Genomic DNA, 16,263 nt, shown 5'->3' with positions numbered 1-16,263 from the left:
AAAGAGTGAGCAGAGAGACCAGGCTCCTTCGCAGCGGGTTCCGAAGAAAGAGCCAAAGGGCTGACCTGAAGAGCCGAGTGAGCCATGCAAAGAACGCGGGGGGCAGCCCAGAGTGAGGCGCGGTGCCCAGGCTGGAGGGGGCTATTTGGGGAAAGGATCTGTTCCCAGAGAAAAGTTGCCATTTATAACTGAGGGACTGTCATTTGTTGGCTCGAGCCCTCCAAGAAATCCTCCCCAGAAACATACGGCTTCAGAGATTTTCCTGGGACTGGCCAGCTGGTACTGTCCTCACAACACGACGGGGGGCAGTGGGAAAAGACCCCGAGCTTCCCCCTGGCAGATCCGGACCGGCTGTTCTCAGTCTCAGGTATTTGACTTCAAGTAGAGAAACTCAAATGGATTTGGCTAAAGCATTTCAAGTTAGGTCACCTGAAAACAGGCACCGTGCTTGTTCACGACTCACCTTCTGTAGAAATAGCTTTTCTGCACAAAGAGCCAACTCTACAACCAAGAATTCTGGCACCCGTTTGGAGAGTGAGAGACTCGGGTATGAAGAATTCTGGGAAGTCATCAGGAGTGGACAAACACAACTGGCTTCTTTTTCCCTCCTAGCCCTGCACAATGTGCATCTGTTTAATGGCCCACCCTGCAGTGGGATTTCTTTCATCTGTATTTACGGAACTGTTTACACAGATGCACATACCACTGCGCTCTGACGAGGTCTCAGGTCTATCGGGTGAGGAGGCAAAGATCACTGGGAGCATTTGGTAACGAAAGCAAGGGAGGACTGCGTGATGGAAACAAAGGTAGAAACGATGCGGCTTAGTTTCGCATTGGAAAGAATGCGTTCATCTTAGCCCTTCACACCAACAGAGTTTGACTGAATGTGAGACTGAGATCGTGTAAATAACCCAGAAAAAGCAGATCTGAGTATTCCCTTCTTTTCAGCGCGTTGCACATCTGCTGATATAGAGGATGACTTTGGCTGAGTTATTTTCCTAATGGTGTCAGAGCCAGTTTGTCCTGGCTTATTATTACATTTTCAGAGATTCTGTAAGTCAATTGTTAAAGACAGCCATTATGAAGAAAATTATGTAAATTTATATTTTTTAAAAACTTACATTACAAAGGCTATTAATATTCAAACCTCATCACTCCCTAATTAATAGTGTTACTATTAATTTTGTTCTTGAGGTTATGACTAGAGTATCTATATGGTAGAAATGCTATAAAATGGAGTGCTACTGCGACTCTCTTTCCAATTCTACAGTCAAAGTTGTCATATTGATAGCTAGCAGTCAGCCATGGGGGGAATATTTATATCAAATGCCTACAAATCAGGTCTTTTGGGTTTTCTCCCATAGAGCCTGTTATTCAATATTTACCAGCATACCACTGGCTCTATACAAGTACAAGGTAGAAGGGTAAGGAAAAATGAGGCACATAATCAACCTGTGTTTTAAGTTGTATTAAGACCTTTAAAAGTCTCCTACCACTTTATTCAAACATAAATTTACTCATCTCTAGGAGTCAGGAATAATCTACCACAGCATTCTTCCTAGTTCCATGCTCTGGTCCTTGCTTTCTCCTTTCTAAGTAATAATATTTTGACCTCTATCTCTTTAACTTTACATTCTCAGTGTCCAGGGTCCTGTGTCTACTGGCATTAAATATTCATAACATGGAAAGTATGGAAAATGATTTAATCAAATAAGTTCTGCTCTGCAAAACTGTGTACAGCTATGCTATCCAAACTAAGGTAAAGAACCTAATTCCATAAGCCACCTACTAAAATTAGTCTCTTAACTTTATAGAACAAGTACACACATATGCTCATAAAAAAAAAATGCCATGATCTGATTTAAAGTGTAAGTGAAGCAATTTAATTCAGGCAAAGCAAAGGGGAGGTGTTCAAATGTCAGTACATAGATTAATTTTCCATTTTAGCAACAAATTTAAATATTTATAAAAGGACTCTTTATAAGTGACCTTCTTCACAAATTATTTATAACTATAGAGAGGCAAGCTCTTTCTAAAAATATTTTGCCCAGATGCGCAAAATTAATATGTTCACCCGAAATCTACTATAGGTCTTAGGAATTGGTAACAGAGGCTCTTCCACGAATACTAAAAACAATTTTGACAAACACAGTATTTTCAATATACCTGTGATCCATGGGGTATCTGCTGTCTTGCATGGACTGTGATGGAGGGAGGTGAGCTGGGAAGGCGTGGTCAGGTTTCGGAGTGTGAGTTGAGTTTGGAGATGCATGATGTAGTGGGGACACTGGAGTGCTGGATGGGGTCGGGGGGTTGGAGGGCCTCATTCCCACTTGTGGCTTCTGATCATAGGCACTACCCAAGGCATAAGAAAAAAAAAAGAGAATATTTGTTGCTTTGGAGAAATTTAAAAAAAATTCTAACCTAAGGAAACAACAAAACATTTTAGGCGTAAGTCATAAAGGAGTTAGAATTTCATGTCTTTTGGTGTTTGTAATTCTAGAACATGTAATCTTCAAAACTGGAACACACTTTAACAGAAAACAGAATAAGTAATAAATTGGTAACAGCATACATATAAAATGTATATGTTTAATATATATACAGACAACTTAATATGAGGAAAAGCACTATCTATGAAAGCAGTGGCATAATTTCCATCTATTCTTGATATGTCTCCTGGAGCAAGTTTCATAGATCTTTTCTACTTCATTAAATTACCCTGATATTATAATTCTTCTATATTACATTAGATTTCAGTACAAGAACATCAGTTTAAGAAGATGGAGACCATACCTGGCTTGACTTTATTTGTGGTTGAATTTTAAGAAGGCAATGCTTTGGCTTATTTTCATTTTTTATATAAAATAAATGATGCTTGCTATTAACTTCCTCATATGGGAGAATAAAGATTAATGGAGCAAATTAAAATCTCTCTGATATATTTAAACTTTCTTAGAGTATAAGAACAAAATGATGTTCTTAGGAATAACATTCTATTGTCACAATCTAACTTCTTAACACTTGCAAAGGACTAAAATGAGTAAGCTTGTTTATGAATTTCAGTTGATTTTCCTATGTATGCCTTTCAAGGATGTGACCTAACTAATTTTTGTGATCTAAAAAATATTTTACTAAAAACAAATTTTACATATATTTCCTAATTAAGAAGATATTTCCAGGTTAAAATACTGTATTTCCTTGTAACAAAAAGAATTCATCAATACATATTTTTATTTTAAAACAAAAACATTTCTTTTAGCATTGATTTATGAAATAATTTGTTCTGTTGCTTCATCTACACAAGAGAATTACATCCAAATGTAAAAATACTTTTCAGAAGCAAAGTAGTATATGCTGTTTAAGTCTGTGCATGCCTTAAAGTACAGCTAATGGCACTCATTATGTTCGGTTCTACTTGTTTTCTTTACCAATATTTCTGAATGAGAATCTTCTTTTATAAACTCTCCATCCCCCCCCCCCCATGAAATGTTATGTTTGCAGTTTTTATATAAAAGGAAGTACCAGAATTTAATCCATAGATCCCTGTGGGAATTATTGGTCCCCAGGAAGAACCTCAAAATAGTCAGGCAATTCCTCTACTGTTGATTTATGGATATTAGATTTACCATATTAAGCAGTGGTTATTTCATAGGCACACTTCTGATCAATGCTGAAATTCAATGACAATTCTGTATCTTTTGGGCTCATTAATTAAACATTCTTCCATATGTTAAATAATTATTCTGTGAATGCATAACACTCTTGAAAAAATATAAACACGAGAAACACTATAAAATGAAACTCAGATCAATATTGTTTTATCTAAACTGAGTATGCTTTAATAGTTAGCTTCAACGGGACATCTTTTTTTATAACAGCTTTGTAGTTTTAATTGAACTGGTTCATAATTTCAGGCTCTGGTAACTCTCCTAGAAAAGCAGATATAAAAGACAAGTTTGAGTGTGCAAGCATAAATAGTAATAGAATATGTAAGCATTGGTCAGCTGCTGAGCGATCACACAAATCTAAGTTTCTTGAATCTTATATATCCTGGTATAGAGTATAAGTAGTAAACATATAAGAAAATGTAAGATCCGTTTAGATCATAATGTATTATGAACTTGAATCAACCTAACTTATAAAACTGCAAATATTTATAATCATTTTTTAAGTTTCCAGCCTAACTCCTTTTAAGAACCAAGTTTCTACTATAATTGAGAGTAATAATACTCAATACACAGAGCCAACTTCTTCCTTATGCAATTAGAGGCCAATGTGAAAAGTAGCAGAATGCAATTTACTGTGAAGGGTTTTTAATGAACACGTATGTTATCAAATTTTCTAACAAATGAACAATGTACTTTTATTGCTCCACCCTTTATTATCATCAGAAGGAACAACTGGCTTTTTAATAGATAATAGCCTCTGCTAGGCCTTATAAAATTCTAACTTTATTACAATTGTCCATAAACACATCTTATAGATCATCTGCAAAGCCTGTCAGATAACTAATGTGCTGCTGAGACATGCCAAATGTTTCTTTTTTTTCTACAAACTCTATCTAAAGTGCATAATGCACTCTTCTAATAAGAACTTTCAATAGCTGCTTAGGCCAAGTAAGACCCTCTTTTCCCACCCAGGATACATCACTGAGTAGGAAAAGCAACCAATAATGTGGATGAAAATTATTGCTTTAAAATTATTCTAAAAATGTGTGACTGGATGGTAAATGTTTTTTTGGCATTCTTCTAAACACATTACCTAATTAGCTTGTTATACGCTGACGAGATGACTCATAAAAGTTAACTTGAGATTTTATATTAGGTTCTGGACTTTTTGTTTCAATAAGAACCATCATCCTATATATATACACCTGATTGCTTTACCTGACATTGTACAGGCACTTTTCTCCATAGCTGAATTTAAAGGGGTGTTCTTGACTGCAGGCTGAGCCGAGTTCTGAACATGGACTGTGGGGTTCTTTCTTGATTTTCAGTGGTAGGCCATGAAAAGCCACTAGAAAACAAAACAAAACAAAAATACAAAAATGAAATGCAGTTAAGAATTAAGTGTATTAACCTGCTCTACTTCTCTTGGTTAAAATGTCACTAACATTACATATTAACTGCCCTAGAAAAGAAAAATCACATTTCATTAATTTCACCGAAGAAGATTCTGGAGAATCTCTGTATCCTCCTTTTCTGTTTATTTTCTAACAAATTCATGCTTGAACTCTCCTCACTTTAAGGGAATCACTTGTAATTTGCTTAGCTGATATTAATTTTAAAATCTCTGCCTTCAGAAAGTATGTTTTGAAAACAGTTCAGGAAGGCTTCCAAGGATTAAAACAGAAAAAAAAATAGGAAGGAATTAACTGAAGACTGGAACATAAAAAATACAAAAGAATTAACTGAAGACTGAAACATAATTTTAAGCATTATTGAAAGGAAAATAGCTCAAATCCATCATTAGTAATGGTTTAGTAGAATGGCAACTATGAGAAAGAAAATTTAGGTGCAGGTCCACTGGGAACCGGTGATAATTGGGGCAAAAATCTCCACATCTTTGAAGGGAATGCTCATCTGTAAAATAGAGATAAAGTGTCTGCCTATCTACTTACCAGAATTGTGACGATGACATATGAAAGATATGTGACAGTTATTTGTCATTTGTAATCCACCATAAAACAATTATTCTCTATCACGTTTTCTCTTTCTTCATATGACAACATATGGCGATGCTTATATTCATTGTTTTATACAAATACAAAGATCACATAAAATATGAAGGCTAGCAGACATGTATATTTGAAGGAAACCATAGCTTTAAAAACAATTCTTAACACTACATATTTTTTTTATTTTTTATATGAAATATTAAAATTACCTATGAGAGATCCTGTCAGACAACTGAAGTTTTAGTATACGTGGGAAATTGGTAAAAAGAGCAAAAATAGACATGAGCATGGAAAGGGCACCTGTTGCAGTGCTGGAAATATCTTATATTTGCTCTGTATGGTGCTTATTTGATAATATACATCTGCAAAATTACAATAAATGCATATCTCAACAAAATGCTTAAAAATGTGAGGGGCATCAAGCTATGCTATACAAATGAAGCTATTTCAATGCACCTGGCTTCCTGTTTCAGCAGACACCTGAGAATGTGCTTCAATGCACAGGATAAATAATTCCTGATGAGGAAGAGGAGGAATGACAAGTTTGGGGCACCATCAGGAGTGGTTGCTAGCATGACAGTAGCCTCCATCAAAATGCCCAATAGTATCAAACTAGAAGCATCTTGGTGGTGATCATCCCACTGTCTGTCTTGAGCTCTAGGGCTTTCAGAAGCTTTCAGGCACCTCCTGATTTGACTTTAGAAGAAAGGATATAAGGATTCCGCCCCTACCCCCCCCCCCACCACCAAGTGCTATCAGAGGCAAGTTGATACATACACTCAGAATCCCAAATCTGGCCAACAATCTAATTACCCAGGTAACACACACAAAACAAATAACGCAAAACAAAGATTTCCAGCCTCCATATTATAGGTTGAACTGTATTCCCCTAAACATTCATATACTGAAGTCCTAACCCTAGTACCTCACCTGTGCCCTTATTCGGTAGATAAATGAAGATGAGGTCATTAGGGTGAGATCTAATCCAATACAATCAATGTCCTTACAAAAAGGGGGAATTAGGATACAGACACACTCACAGGAGGACACCATATGAAGAAGGCAGAGTTCAGAGACTGATGCTTCTCCAAGCCAAGGAATGCCAAGAGATTGCCGGCAAACCACCACGAGCTAGGAGAAAGGTCCAGAATAGACTCTCTCACAGCACCCAGGACCCTGCCCACACCTCCACCTCAGACTTCTCGCCCCTAGAACTCTGAAACAATACACGGTAGTTGTTTAAGCCACCCAGTTGCTGGTAGTTTGTTACGGCAGCCCTAGCAAACTAATGAACCTTCCCCAGAAACTCTGATTCACCAAGGCCGGGATATATACCAGGCTTCTGTAGGTTACAAAATTTCTAGGCGATTGTCATAACTGGGTTAACTTCAAACCCGTTGTGATACTCGACACCACCTGGATCCAGTGTGAGCGGCACTGAAATGGGTCCAGTACTTGAAAAGACTTAAACAAAAACAAAAACAATGTCTTCCTTTTCGTTAGATGCCAACACTCAAGAATTCTCACAGGTTCTCTACTTCCGGAACTTGAGGGTTTCCCTACCCTCTGGATAACACATTCAACGTGTGTGGGCCTCTTCATCATTGTGGGCTCTTGGAACTGTGATTCTATTTTTCTAATCATAAGCCAAAGAAGTAATCCAATGAATCTGAGTTGGCTAGGATTTTTTTTTTAATTGCTGCGTGTGAGAAAAACAAAGGGAAGCCACCCTAAAGAACTTCCACATTTTACACAAGGACCGCACGCTACTTTACTGTCCTCATTGTCACTTTCCTGCTCCCTGGAGAGTCTATATCACAAAAGTGACTTATTTATTCTTTAATCAGGGTAGTATAGAGACTCCCACGAAAGGGGGCCGAGCTGAGTGTGTGTTGGGTATTTCATCACGGGCCTGAGAGCCTGAGCGTCTGCTAACAGGCAGTTTTCCAGCTCACTGGCACGGGCACAAGGCAAAGCAGCACATTCATTTTGTGCAATTTGCTTTACCTTCCCACATGGAGTTGGTGCATGTAAAAGGCTGTTAAGTACTAAATTATTCCTTATCAAATCACCATCATCTGGAGTCATGATCAACACTAATTAAATTAACTTGCGCTGAACACGGCTCCAGCCTGCTGCCGAGGCTGCTAGACGTTTCATTCCGCTTACTGTGCCGTCCGTGCTGGGTCTGGAACACAGGGCTCCCGGCATCTGCATTGTTTGCAGTCTTAATTAAAGTGAATCTTTCCTCCTTCAAGTGTATCAAATCAAGGGAGTTAACTCCTTCATTTCATTTACAAAGAAGCGACGGTTCAAAGGGATGTTCCATTACGTCTGGATCCCTGACTTCAGACTGCTCAGGATCATTTCGGCAGCCTCCCTCAGGCATCCCTCAAACATGTTTCCAAGCAAACTTGAATGACCCACAACTCCTCTGGCCGGTGAGATCTTTACGAGAAAGAAGCAGAAAGAGCCCTGGAGAGCTGCCTCTTGCATTTCCCTTTGATGGCTGCTGGACCTTTAAAACCACATCTTAAGGCTGACTAGTGATGACTGTGTTCTCCTAATGGTTAAATCTAAGAGCGCCAGAATACCAGGGCTTTTAAAAATGCACTTCCAAAATAGACTTAACCACTTCTTAATTCAAAACGTTTACTTGGGGTTATGGCGTTCATCGCAAACTATTTGTTAAATCAGTAACTGTTTCGGTTTTAGATTTATGAACTATGAGGCATCATCTTGCTCCCATTTATTTTCGCTGACATTTTAGGACGGAGGCACAATCCTGTCCGCCTTCCCCCGGAGCAGAGACATGCCCTGTGCTTTCCAAGCGCAACAGAGCTGGTATAGGACCACATCGTTGGTTGCGGGTAGACAGATATTAAATCACATTTAAACACCTTAAAAGACAGATGAAGATCATGTATTTTTAAATTTTCACATAGCAAAATAATTTCCTAAACGAACATGGCGCAAGAGCATTTTTTCATACCATTACTGTTAGAATGAAAGCAGACCATGTTAGTTATAGCTGACTGGTTCATGTTTGGCCCAAAGACTAAACAATGAAATCTATGAATCAAATTTTGGTTTATATTTCTTACTGTATTTTTTGTTTTAGAGAGGGGGGGGAAGGGAGAGGGACAGAGAGAGAAATATCAATAATAGAGAAACATCATCAATTGGCTGCCTCCTACACACCCCCTACTGGGAATCGAACCTGCAACCTGGGCATGTGCCCTGACATAGAGTCAAACCCATGACCTCTTGGTTCCTGGGTCTATGCTCAACCACTAGGCAACACCGGCCCAGCTCAGTTTATATTTCTGTAGTGAAGTTGATGGATGTCTTGTAAATTTAAGAAAGATAGTATGTCTAACTATGGGTGTTGACTTAATGAATTGTGGTTGAGTTTGGAACTGTGATAGAAAGCAGTGGCTATGACGCTTTAAAAAGAAAAAAAAAACCCTCAAATTTACATAGTATTATAACATTTTCAATCATCTGTACCTATTGCATTTTATTCTCATCATTTAAAACAAGGATATTTATTTTCATCTCCCCATTTTGCAAATATCATTAAAGCATTAAGAAACTAAGCTTCATGTCAAACCAAAGACCTAGAACTTACAATAGGTTAAGAATTAAGAACTCTGAGCTTTTGACTGCAACTCTTGAACCCTTCGCATATAATTCAAATAAATATCCTTATGATTTATTTCTTGCATGAACACCACTATAACATTATATCAGATGTTTCTTTATCCATCCTTTTCTTCATTAATCCATGCATTTGCTACAGCCCAGATCCTGTGCCAGGCACTCGAGGGGACGGGCAGTGAATATGGAACTACAGAGGGAACACGTAAAGATACAGTCTTAACATCAAGAGCTTACAGAAGCTCAGAGTTTTACTTAGGTTTTTCAAAAAAAGAGGCAAGTCTTCTTTAAGTTTGATTAATTTGTATGTATGAATGCATATTTCTGTGTACATGACCTTAATAATACATCCTTGGCACCTGTATCTAAATGCAAACCACTTCGCAGAGCATTTGTTCTTGCTTTTAGGCATTCTGCCTTCTTTCAATTTGTCACTGTGACCAACAACATTTAAAAATTCACACCAGTCAGATTCCACTGAAGGAGATTTGTGGCTGTCCAGCGTCTACAGCCTCGCCTGGACTCCGGCACCTAAATGTCACAAGTGATGGTCCCCTTTTCCATGTGGACAGTGAACGCCAATACAATGATAAGTTGTCTTGGGGCTGGCCTTTCACTCTGCTTTCAACTCATCATAAAACTGAAATAGAGTAGCAATTTCTGTGAGTATAAAACAATTATCCAGGGATGAGAAACATACCGCATTTTTAATTGCCTCTCTAAACAGAACCAGGTCGCTGAATCAAATCTGAAGATTTTCTTTGTTTGTTTGTTTTTAAATCAAATCTAGCTAGGAGTACAGAACCTTGCCGGCAGTCTCCTGATTTTGACGTTGAGATGTCTGGTCTGCTTAAAAATTCTGTTTTAGAATAGTCTACTGTACAAGGTTCTAGAACGGAGGTTTGCAAATTACAGCTCAGGGCCAAATCCGGCTTCCCACCTCTCTTGGCAAATGAAGTTTTTTTTGAACACTGCCCACCCATTTGTTTAAGGAGAGTCTTGGGGCTCTTTGAGTATCAATGGAGTACAGGCAGTCCTCGGGTTATGTCGGATTCGACATACATCATTTCATGGTTATGTCGCCATCTCCCTTTTATTTATTAAAAAAAAAAGTTCCGTCATTTCGACGTACGTACATATGTGCTGGTTTTTATTATTTATTTACCACAAGTAAAGGTCAGGAATTGTTATCTTTCTTTTAATTGTTTTTTACTGTTGCACTTCATTACTGCTGTGTATGTGCGCCATGTGAGCGACGTAGGTGCTTATGTAGGTGGGTTCCCTCTTATGGCGAGAATCGCATTACGTCGCCGTAGGAACGGATCTCCCACGTAACCTGAGGACCTACTGTATATATGACAGAAATTCTGTGCCAATAAAGCCTAAAATACTTATTATCTGACCCTTTGCAGAAGAAACTTTGCTGATCCTTGTAGGTTGTGGTCTAGAATGAAAAAGGAGAAAGAAAATACTGAAGTGGAAGAATGGTACAGTGATATCTGCTAGTGACAGGGCACAGCTACATTCACTAACAAAGGACATTTAACTCTGTTTTATTAACTCTTTACTCTGACTCTCAAAAGCTAGTGTGTGGACTTGTGTAGCCAATTTATGAGGATATACAGAAAAAGATGATGAGAAACACAATATTGAGGCTCTAAAACATTACAAATGTATGTGCTTTGAGGAATTTCAAGGCATGTACTTAGAACACGGTTATGTATAATGTGGAGAATTTTTTACACTTGTCTGCAAACTATAACTAAGAAAGTCAAAACAAATCATTCTGTGGACACTGAAGTGCTTATAAAAAATTTTTCACTTGGCTAAAGCAGTGAATTTTTTAAAAAAATCTCTGTAAAAAGATATAAAAAAGTAAATGGTATACATAAATTAGATTATTTAAGACCAGACACAAGCATGGCATGAAAAATGCATGCAGCCTTCCATGTAAATATATGTTGTTAGGAATACACTCTCTAGATGAAAGGCATTCACTTTATGTTAATATCACTTCAATTTCAGGTGATAAATGGAGAGCCAATGACCTCAATTAGTACTCAGTTAAATTCCAGAAGCAAAGGGGAAGGCTTGTTTACAAATAAGAACAATCGTGTCACATCCTCTTCCAAGACACAAAAAAAGGAGCACGCACGGCTGCTGCCTCTATCAGAGCCGCTCACAGGTCCTTTTCCAGTACACTTACCTCTTCCAAGCCTCCCCACCCCCGCTGCACACACACCACTCACACATGCACACACCCAACATCCATTACTAAAGAGCCTAATCTCAGCCATCAGCAGAGTGCCTTTATGGGGCCATTAAACCATTTCTCTTGTTTACAGTGCCTGAAGAAAGATGTGAATTATGTCTGTGACAAAACAAGCGATAACATTTCCAAACTGCTATCAAAATGCAAACTGAAACACATGGAAGGCCAGAGACCCTGATTCAAGTTTTCGCGATTTCCCATTATTTGAAGCATCTGCAAATACATTCGCCTATGCTATTTCTGAGACAAATGTAGACCCTAGCACCGCAAGTTGATATTTATTTTTTCCTTAAATAATATTATGCGAGTAGGGCATTTAGAATATAATCATGTTTTTAAAGGACTGTTATCAGTTGGGATAAATACCATGCCTGGTTTGCCCTTTGATGTTATGCTGGCAACACACAACAGGCAGTCATCGCATAGGCGGACTAAGCGAGGCTCTCCCCTTGTAGTGAACCTCTGAATTTTTGTATTGAAGAGGACATTAGAAATGAACAAGTTCCAGGGGCTGAGTTAGGTACGCAGGAGCCTTTGTACTAAAGGAGTCAAAAGTGAAAGCCTGAAGGCTAAAAGATAGAAAGGAAAAGCTACTTTTATCAGAAGAGAGTCATCCACCCACCCCTATACCTTGCTCCCGAAAGTGAACACTCAGCATCTGTAAGGAACTTCCTGGGCTGTTGAGAAACCAAAACCGAGTGTTGGAGAAATCATGCATTTCTCAGAAGAGGATATCAATTTTTTTTTCTGATGCCTATTCCTATTAGTAATAGCAGATGCACACTCTATGCGGGGGCTCCCGAACAGTCTTGCCAGGGGCATGCCTGAATGAAGGTCAGGGTGGGGGGAGGGGGGAAGCTTGAAAAAATCCGAGGTGAGCCCACGCGGCACAGCCCCATTCAGGACCAGGTGTCCACAGACTGGGACCCCGGGCGGAGGACACACAAATCAGAAGCCAGGACTCCTTACCGTCCACAGAGTCAAGTCTTCTGGTTACATTTCAGCCTCACGAGGCAGTTATTTCTTAAAAGTACACGTGATAATTCAACTTTCTCTGCCCTGCAAAGGACCACGGTGCCCCCTTAAGAGGCAGAATGGACCAGGAAGACAAAGGTCGGGCCTTTCTTCTCTTTAAAAATAGTGGTGGTGACAACAGTTTGCCAATGTCTCAGATTGGTCCACAGTGTGGTCTGAAATTAATGGTTCGAATAGTTTAATTAGTTATGATGATTTAAAAATCAGCTCTGAAACACTTTTTTGGTTTTAAAAATCTAAATTTCTGGTTTCTCTAGAAAAATGCAGCAGCACTGAGTCCATTTTCCAGACTGAAAAGCAAGGCAGCAGTTGGCTGAGCCCAGTCCATGGTCAGCTACCCCGTTGGTCAGGGCCTGTGTTTTCCTGTTTGCCATGGTCTCCACCATCCCCGGTTCACGCCTCGTTATCTCCTGCAATAAATTCACTTCTCTCGTGTATATGCTTGGAATGAGTGTTGACCCCTCATCTAACACAGCTAAGAAATCATCAGGAGTGCGTTTCCACATGTGAACATGCATGTTTGCAGTAGGGGGTATGTACACACACACACACACACACACACAATCTCTAGTCAGCAAAAATAAATGTTACCAAACTCACATTACACTGTGGTTCAGATACTCGAGTACCCATTCTTGGGCAACAAGGCATAGTGGCAAAGCTGGCGGCACTTAGATCGGCCTGGTTTCTCATCTTTCTACTGCCACTCACCAGCTGTAAGACTGGGAGAGCCATTCAACCTCTCTCTGCGTTTCAGTTTCATCTATAAACTGAGGTTGATAATAGCTCCTGCCTCCTGATAGGATTAAATGAGACAGTATTGTGTGGTATGTAGTAAGTGCTCAAAAATGTAGCTCTTGGTTATCACTCAAACCCAGAATCTTCAGGCTTTACAGATAAAGAGAGCAGGTAGATCATCCCGAAAAGAGAGTAGACAAGAGCATGGATACCAAATCTTGACTCTGCTACTTGCTAGCTAAAGGACTTCTGGTAAACTAGGTCACTGGTGTGATTTAGTTTTTCCCACGTAATATGAGGCTTATCACCCAGATCTTCCTCATGGGATTTGTGTGAGAATTAAATAAGGTAATTCACATCAGAACTTAGAATAGTCCCTGGCACATGGTAAGTGCTCAGTAAATGTTAGTTATTACCATTATTCATCCAACCACATCCTTTCACAAAAGGTAAACTGAGGCTCAAGGAAGTAAAGTGACTTATGATAGTAGCAGGACTTCCAGCCATCAGACTGTTAGTTCATGTCTGTGTTTATTTCATCTTGCTCTCAATATATCTTTATGTCTGTCAACTACACATTAAGAGCAAAAACTTTACCCTAGCCTGTTTGGCTCAGGGATAGAGCGTCGGCCTGCGGACTGAAGAGTCCCGGATTCGACACTGTCAAGGGCACGTACGTTGGTTGCAGACTCCTCCTCCACCCAGGCCCTGGTCAGGGCTCGTGTAGGAGGCAACCAATCGATGTATTTCTCTCACATCAATATTTCTGTCTTTCCCTTTCTCTTCCACTCACTCTAAAAATCAGTAGAAAAATATCCTCGGGTGAAGATTAAAAAAGAAATTACACAAGTAGAAGAATCTGTAAGTAAACAGTGCTGTCTGATAGAATGACCACTGGACTGGGAGTAAATTAACCTTTACCTAGTTCCTACCCCAGCCCTAACTAGGTGTGTGATCATGGGCAAGCAGTGCAACCTCTCTGGGCTACCATCCCTAATCTACAAAATGAAGGCATTAGACTAAACAATCTTTCCTTGTAGCTCTAAAATGTAATGTCTGGATCTAAGTACCAGCCAACTTACTAGTGTGTCAGAGAGGAGAAAAAAATGGAAAGATCTGATATAAGAATTTAGAGGGCATAACATTCTGAGGCCATACTGAGCTCTCCGCCTCTCAATAACAGCGGAGGGCATTACTGCATTCTAGCAAACAGTGGTCGCTGAAATTTACAATAATGAGCCTTAATCATCATGAAAAAGCAAAATTGGGTATAAGCTACTGTATTCAAGAAGGGAGGGTACCTAATGCACATTAGAAAGGTGTACATGCAATATGGTGAACATTTAAACACATTTGGTGCAATAAAGGTGTTCCAGGGACCACCTACTTCCCAGCTGTGGGCAGAAAGTAATGTTCTAGCAATAAAACAAAAAGCAGAATGAAAGAGAGTTATTTCCTCATTTTAAAAGCATCGCACAAATCATTAATTGAAAAATAAAGAAACCAAGGACAGAATGTGTTGATTCATTCCTCTAAATTTCAAAGTCCAATCCTACTATCATAGTACTTCAGCATTTGTGGTACTAAACGGTCCTCGTCTTCACAGTCTAATTGCTAGGAGAAAGTGCTCCGGGAAGAAACTGGTTCTTCCATCTGGAAAAGGTTAAGAACAGGGAAAGAAAGGCCTAATGTATGAACAATCCAAATCTAATCAGTTTTGCATTTTGCATTGGCTTCAAATCAGATCTTCCTACCCCTACTGGTCCAGTAGATGGAAAGCAGCACGACACTGTTTTTTTGGAAACGAATTCTGTGCAGTGAGCCCAAACATACAGCACTTCATATCCAACTGGCAGGCACAAGCCCTGAACAAGCTGCAGCGATGTGGGAAACAGACCTAGTAAATCGAAATGAAGTCTGAGTCAAGATGCCCACCCAAACCTACACCTTTCAAAAACCGCTCTACTTAATACATTACCTACTTGTGACTTTTATGAATATGGAAACCACCTTTCCTGCAGAAGTTATTCCACTTCGCTTTAATATAAACAGACTTTGTAGCTCTATAAAATTACAAAAATAAATATTGCTTCTCTGCCTAGTGATTCTGTTAATTTCTTTCAAATAATGGACAACTCTTTTTGGAAAAGACTTCAAAGTAATTATTATTATTCCCAGCTGAGGAGGGGCTGGAAGATCCCATCGCTATCTGGTGTTTCTCAGTCTAACTCGAAGAAGTTCTGAGGAATGCTATGATGGGGGGCGGGGAGGAAGGACAGGGGCGCAGAATACTCAGACACCAAGGGGCTCAGTCCACACTACTGTGCCACCATGTAGACAGCCCTTTCCACAGTTAGAACATGCTAAAGGTGGGCTTCCCCTGCTTCCTCCAACTGTCTAGAACAAACCCCAGAACTCTATCCTCTCTACACATCTGTATGGATAGCTAACAAATGGTTCAGAAAAATAAGTGGTAAAACTATTATTTGAAATCCCTTGACGTAAGAAAAGAAGGCAGATAATAGACCACAGAGAAGAGTCAATGATATCTTGGTTACAAGCAGTAAACGATAAATGTGACCTTTAATTTTCCTTGTTTCTTGAATCTCAAACACAGGTGCTCCAACCTAAAGTTTTACATTAGTTACTCTACAGGCCATAGTAAGATTAAAAAATAAATAAATAAAACATGAAACCAAGATAATATTTCATTGCCAAAGAAAAATGCCAATTCTGCCATCACTTTGGAAAAATAATTACTAAAAGGACCAGCAGTTCCTATGATGTATAAATTTAGTCACCAAGAGCAAGTAAGCAAATACGTAAGATTTTATGAAATAAAGTATAACCATTTTCTCCAGTATTGTTTTTAAAGCAA

General features: G+C 39.1%; 1 protein-coding gene across 11 annotated transcripts in view; it reads right to left on the bottom strand.

Annotated features, from left to right (window-relative positions):
• Positions 1-16,263, bottom strand: part of ETV1 (ets variant 1) — an 83,440-nt gene that overhangs the window by 35,137 nt on the left and 32,040 nt on the right. For all 11 annotated transcript variants that reach the window (XM_006779057.2, XM_006779056.2, XM_015558195.1 and 8 more), the window contains 2 exons: positions 4,890-5,019; positions 2,167-2,355 (listed from right to left, as the gene is read on the bottom strand). In XM_006779057.2, coding sequence (XP_006779120.1) covers positions 2,167-2,355; positions 4,890-5,019 — 319 coding nt within the window. The remainder of the gene's footprint in view (positions 1-2,166; positions 2,356-4,889; positions 5,020-16,263) is intronic.

The sequence above is a fragment of the Myotis davidii genome, unplaced genomic scaffold (genome assembly GCF_000327345.1).
Source record: "Myotis davidii unplaced genomic scaffold, ASM32734v1 scaffold168, whole genome shotgun sequence".
Taxonomy (NCBI): domain Eukaryota; kingdom Metazoa; phylum Chordata; class Mammalia; order Chiroptera; family Vespertilionidae; genus Myotis; species Myotis davidii.
The sequence above is the reverse complement of the archived record's forward strand: the minus strand, read 5'-3'. Positions and strand labels throughout refer to the sequence as shown.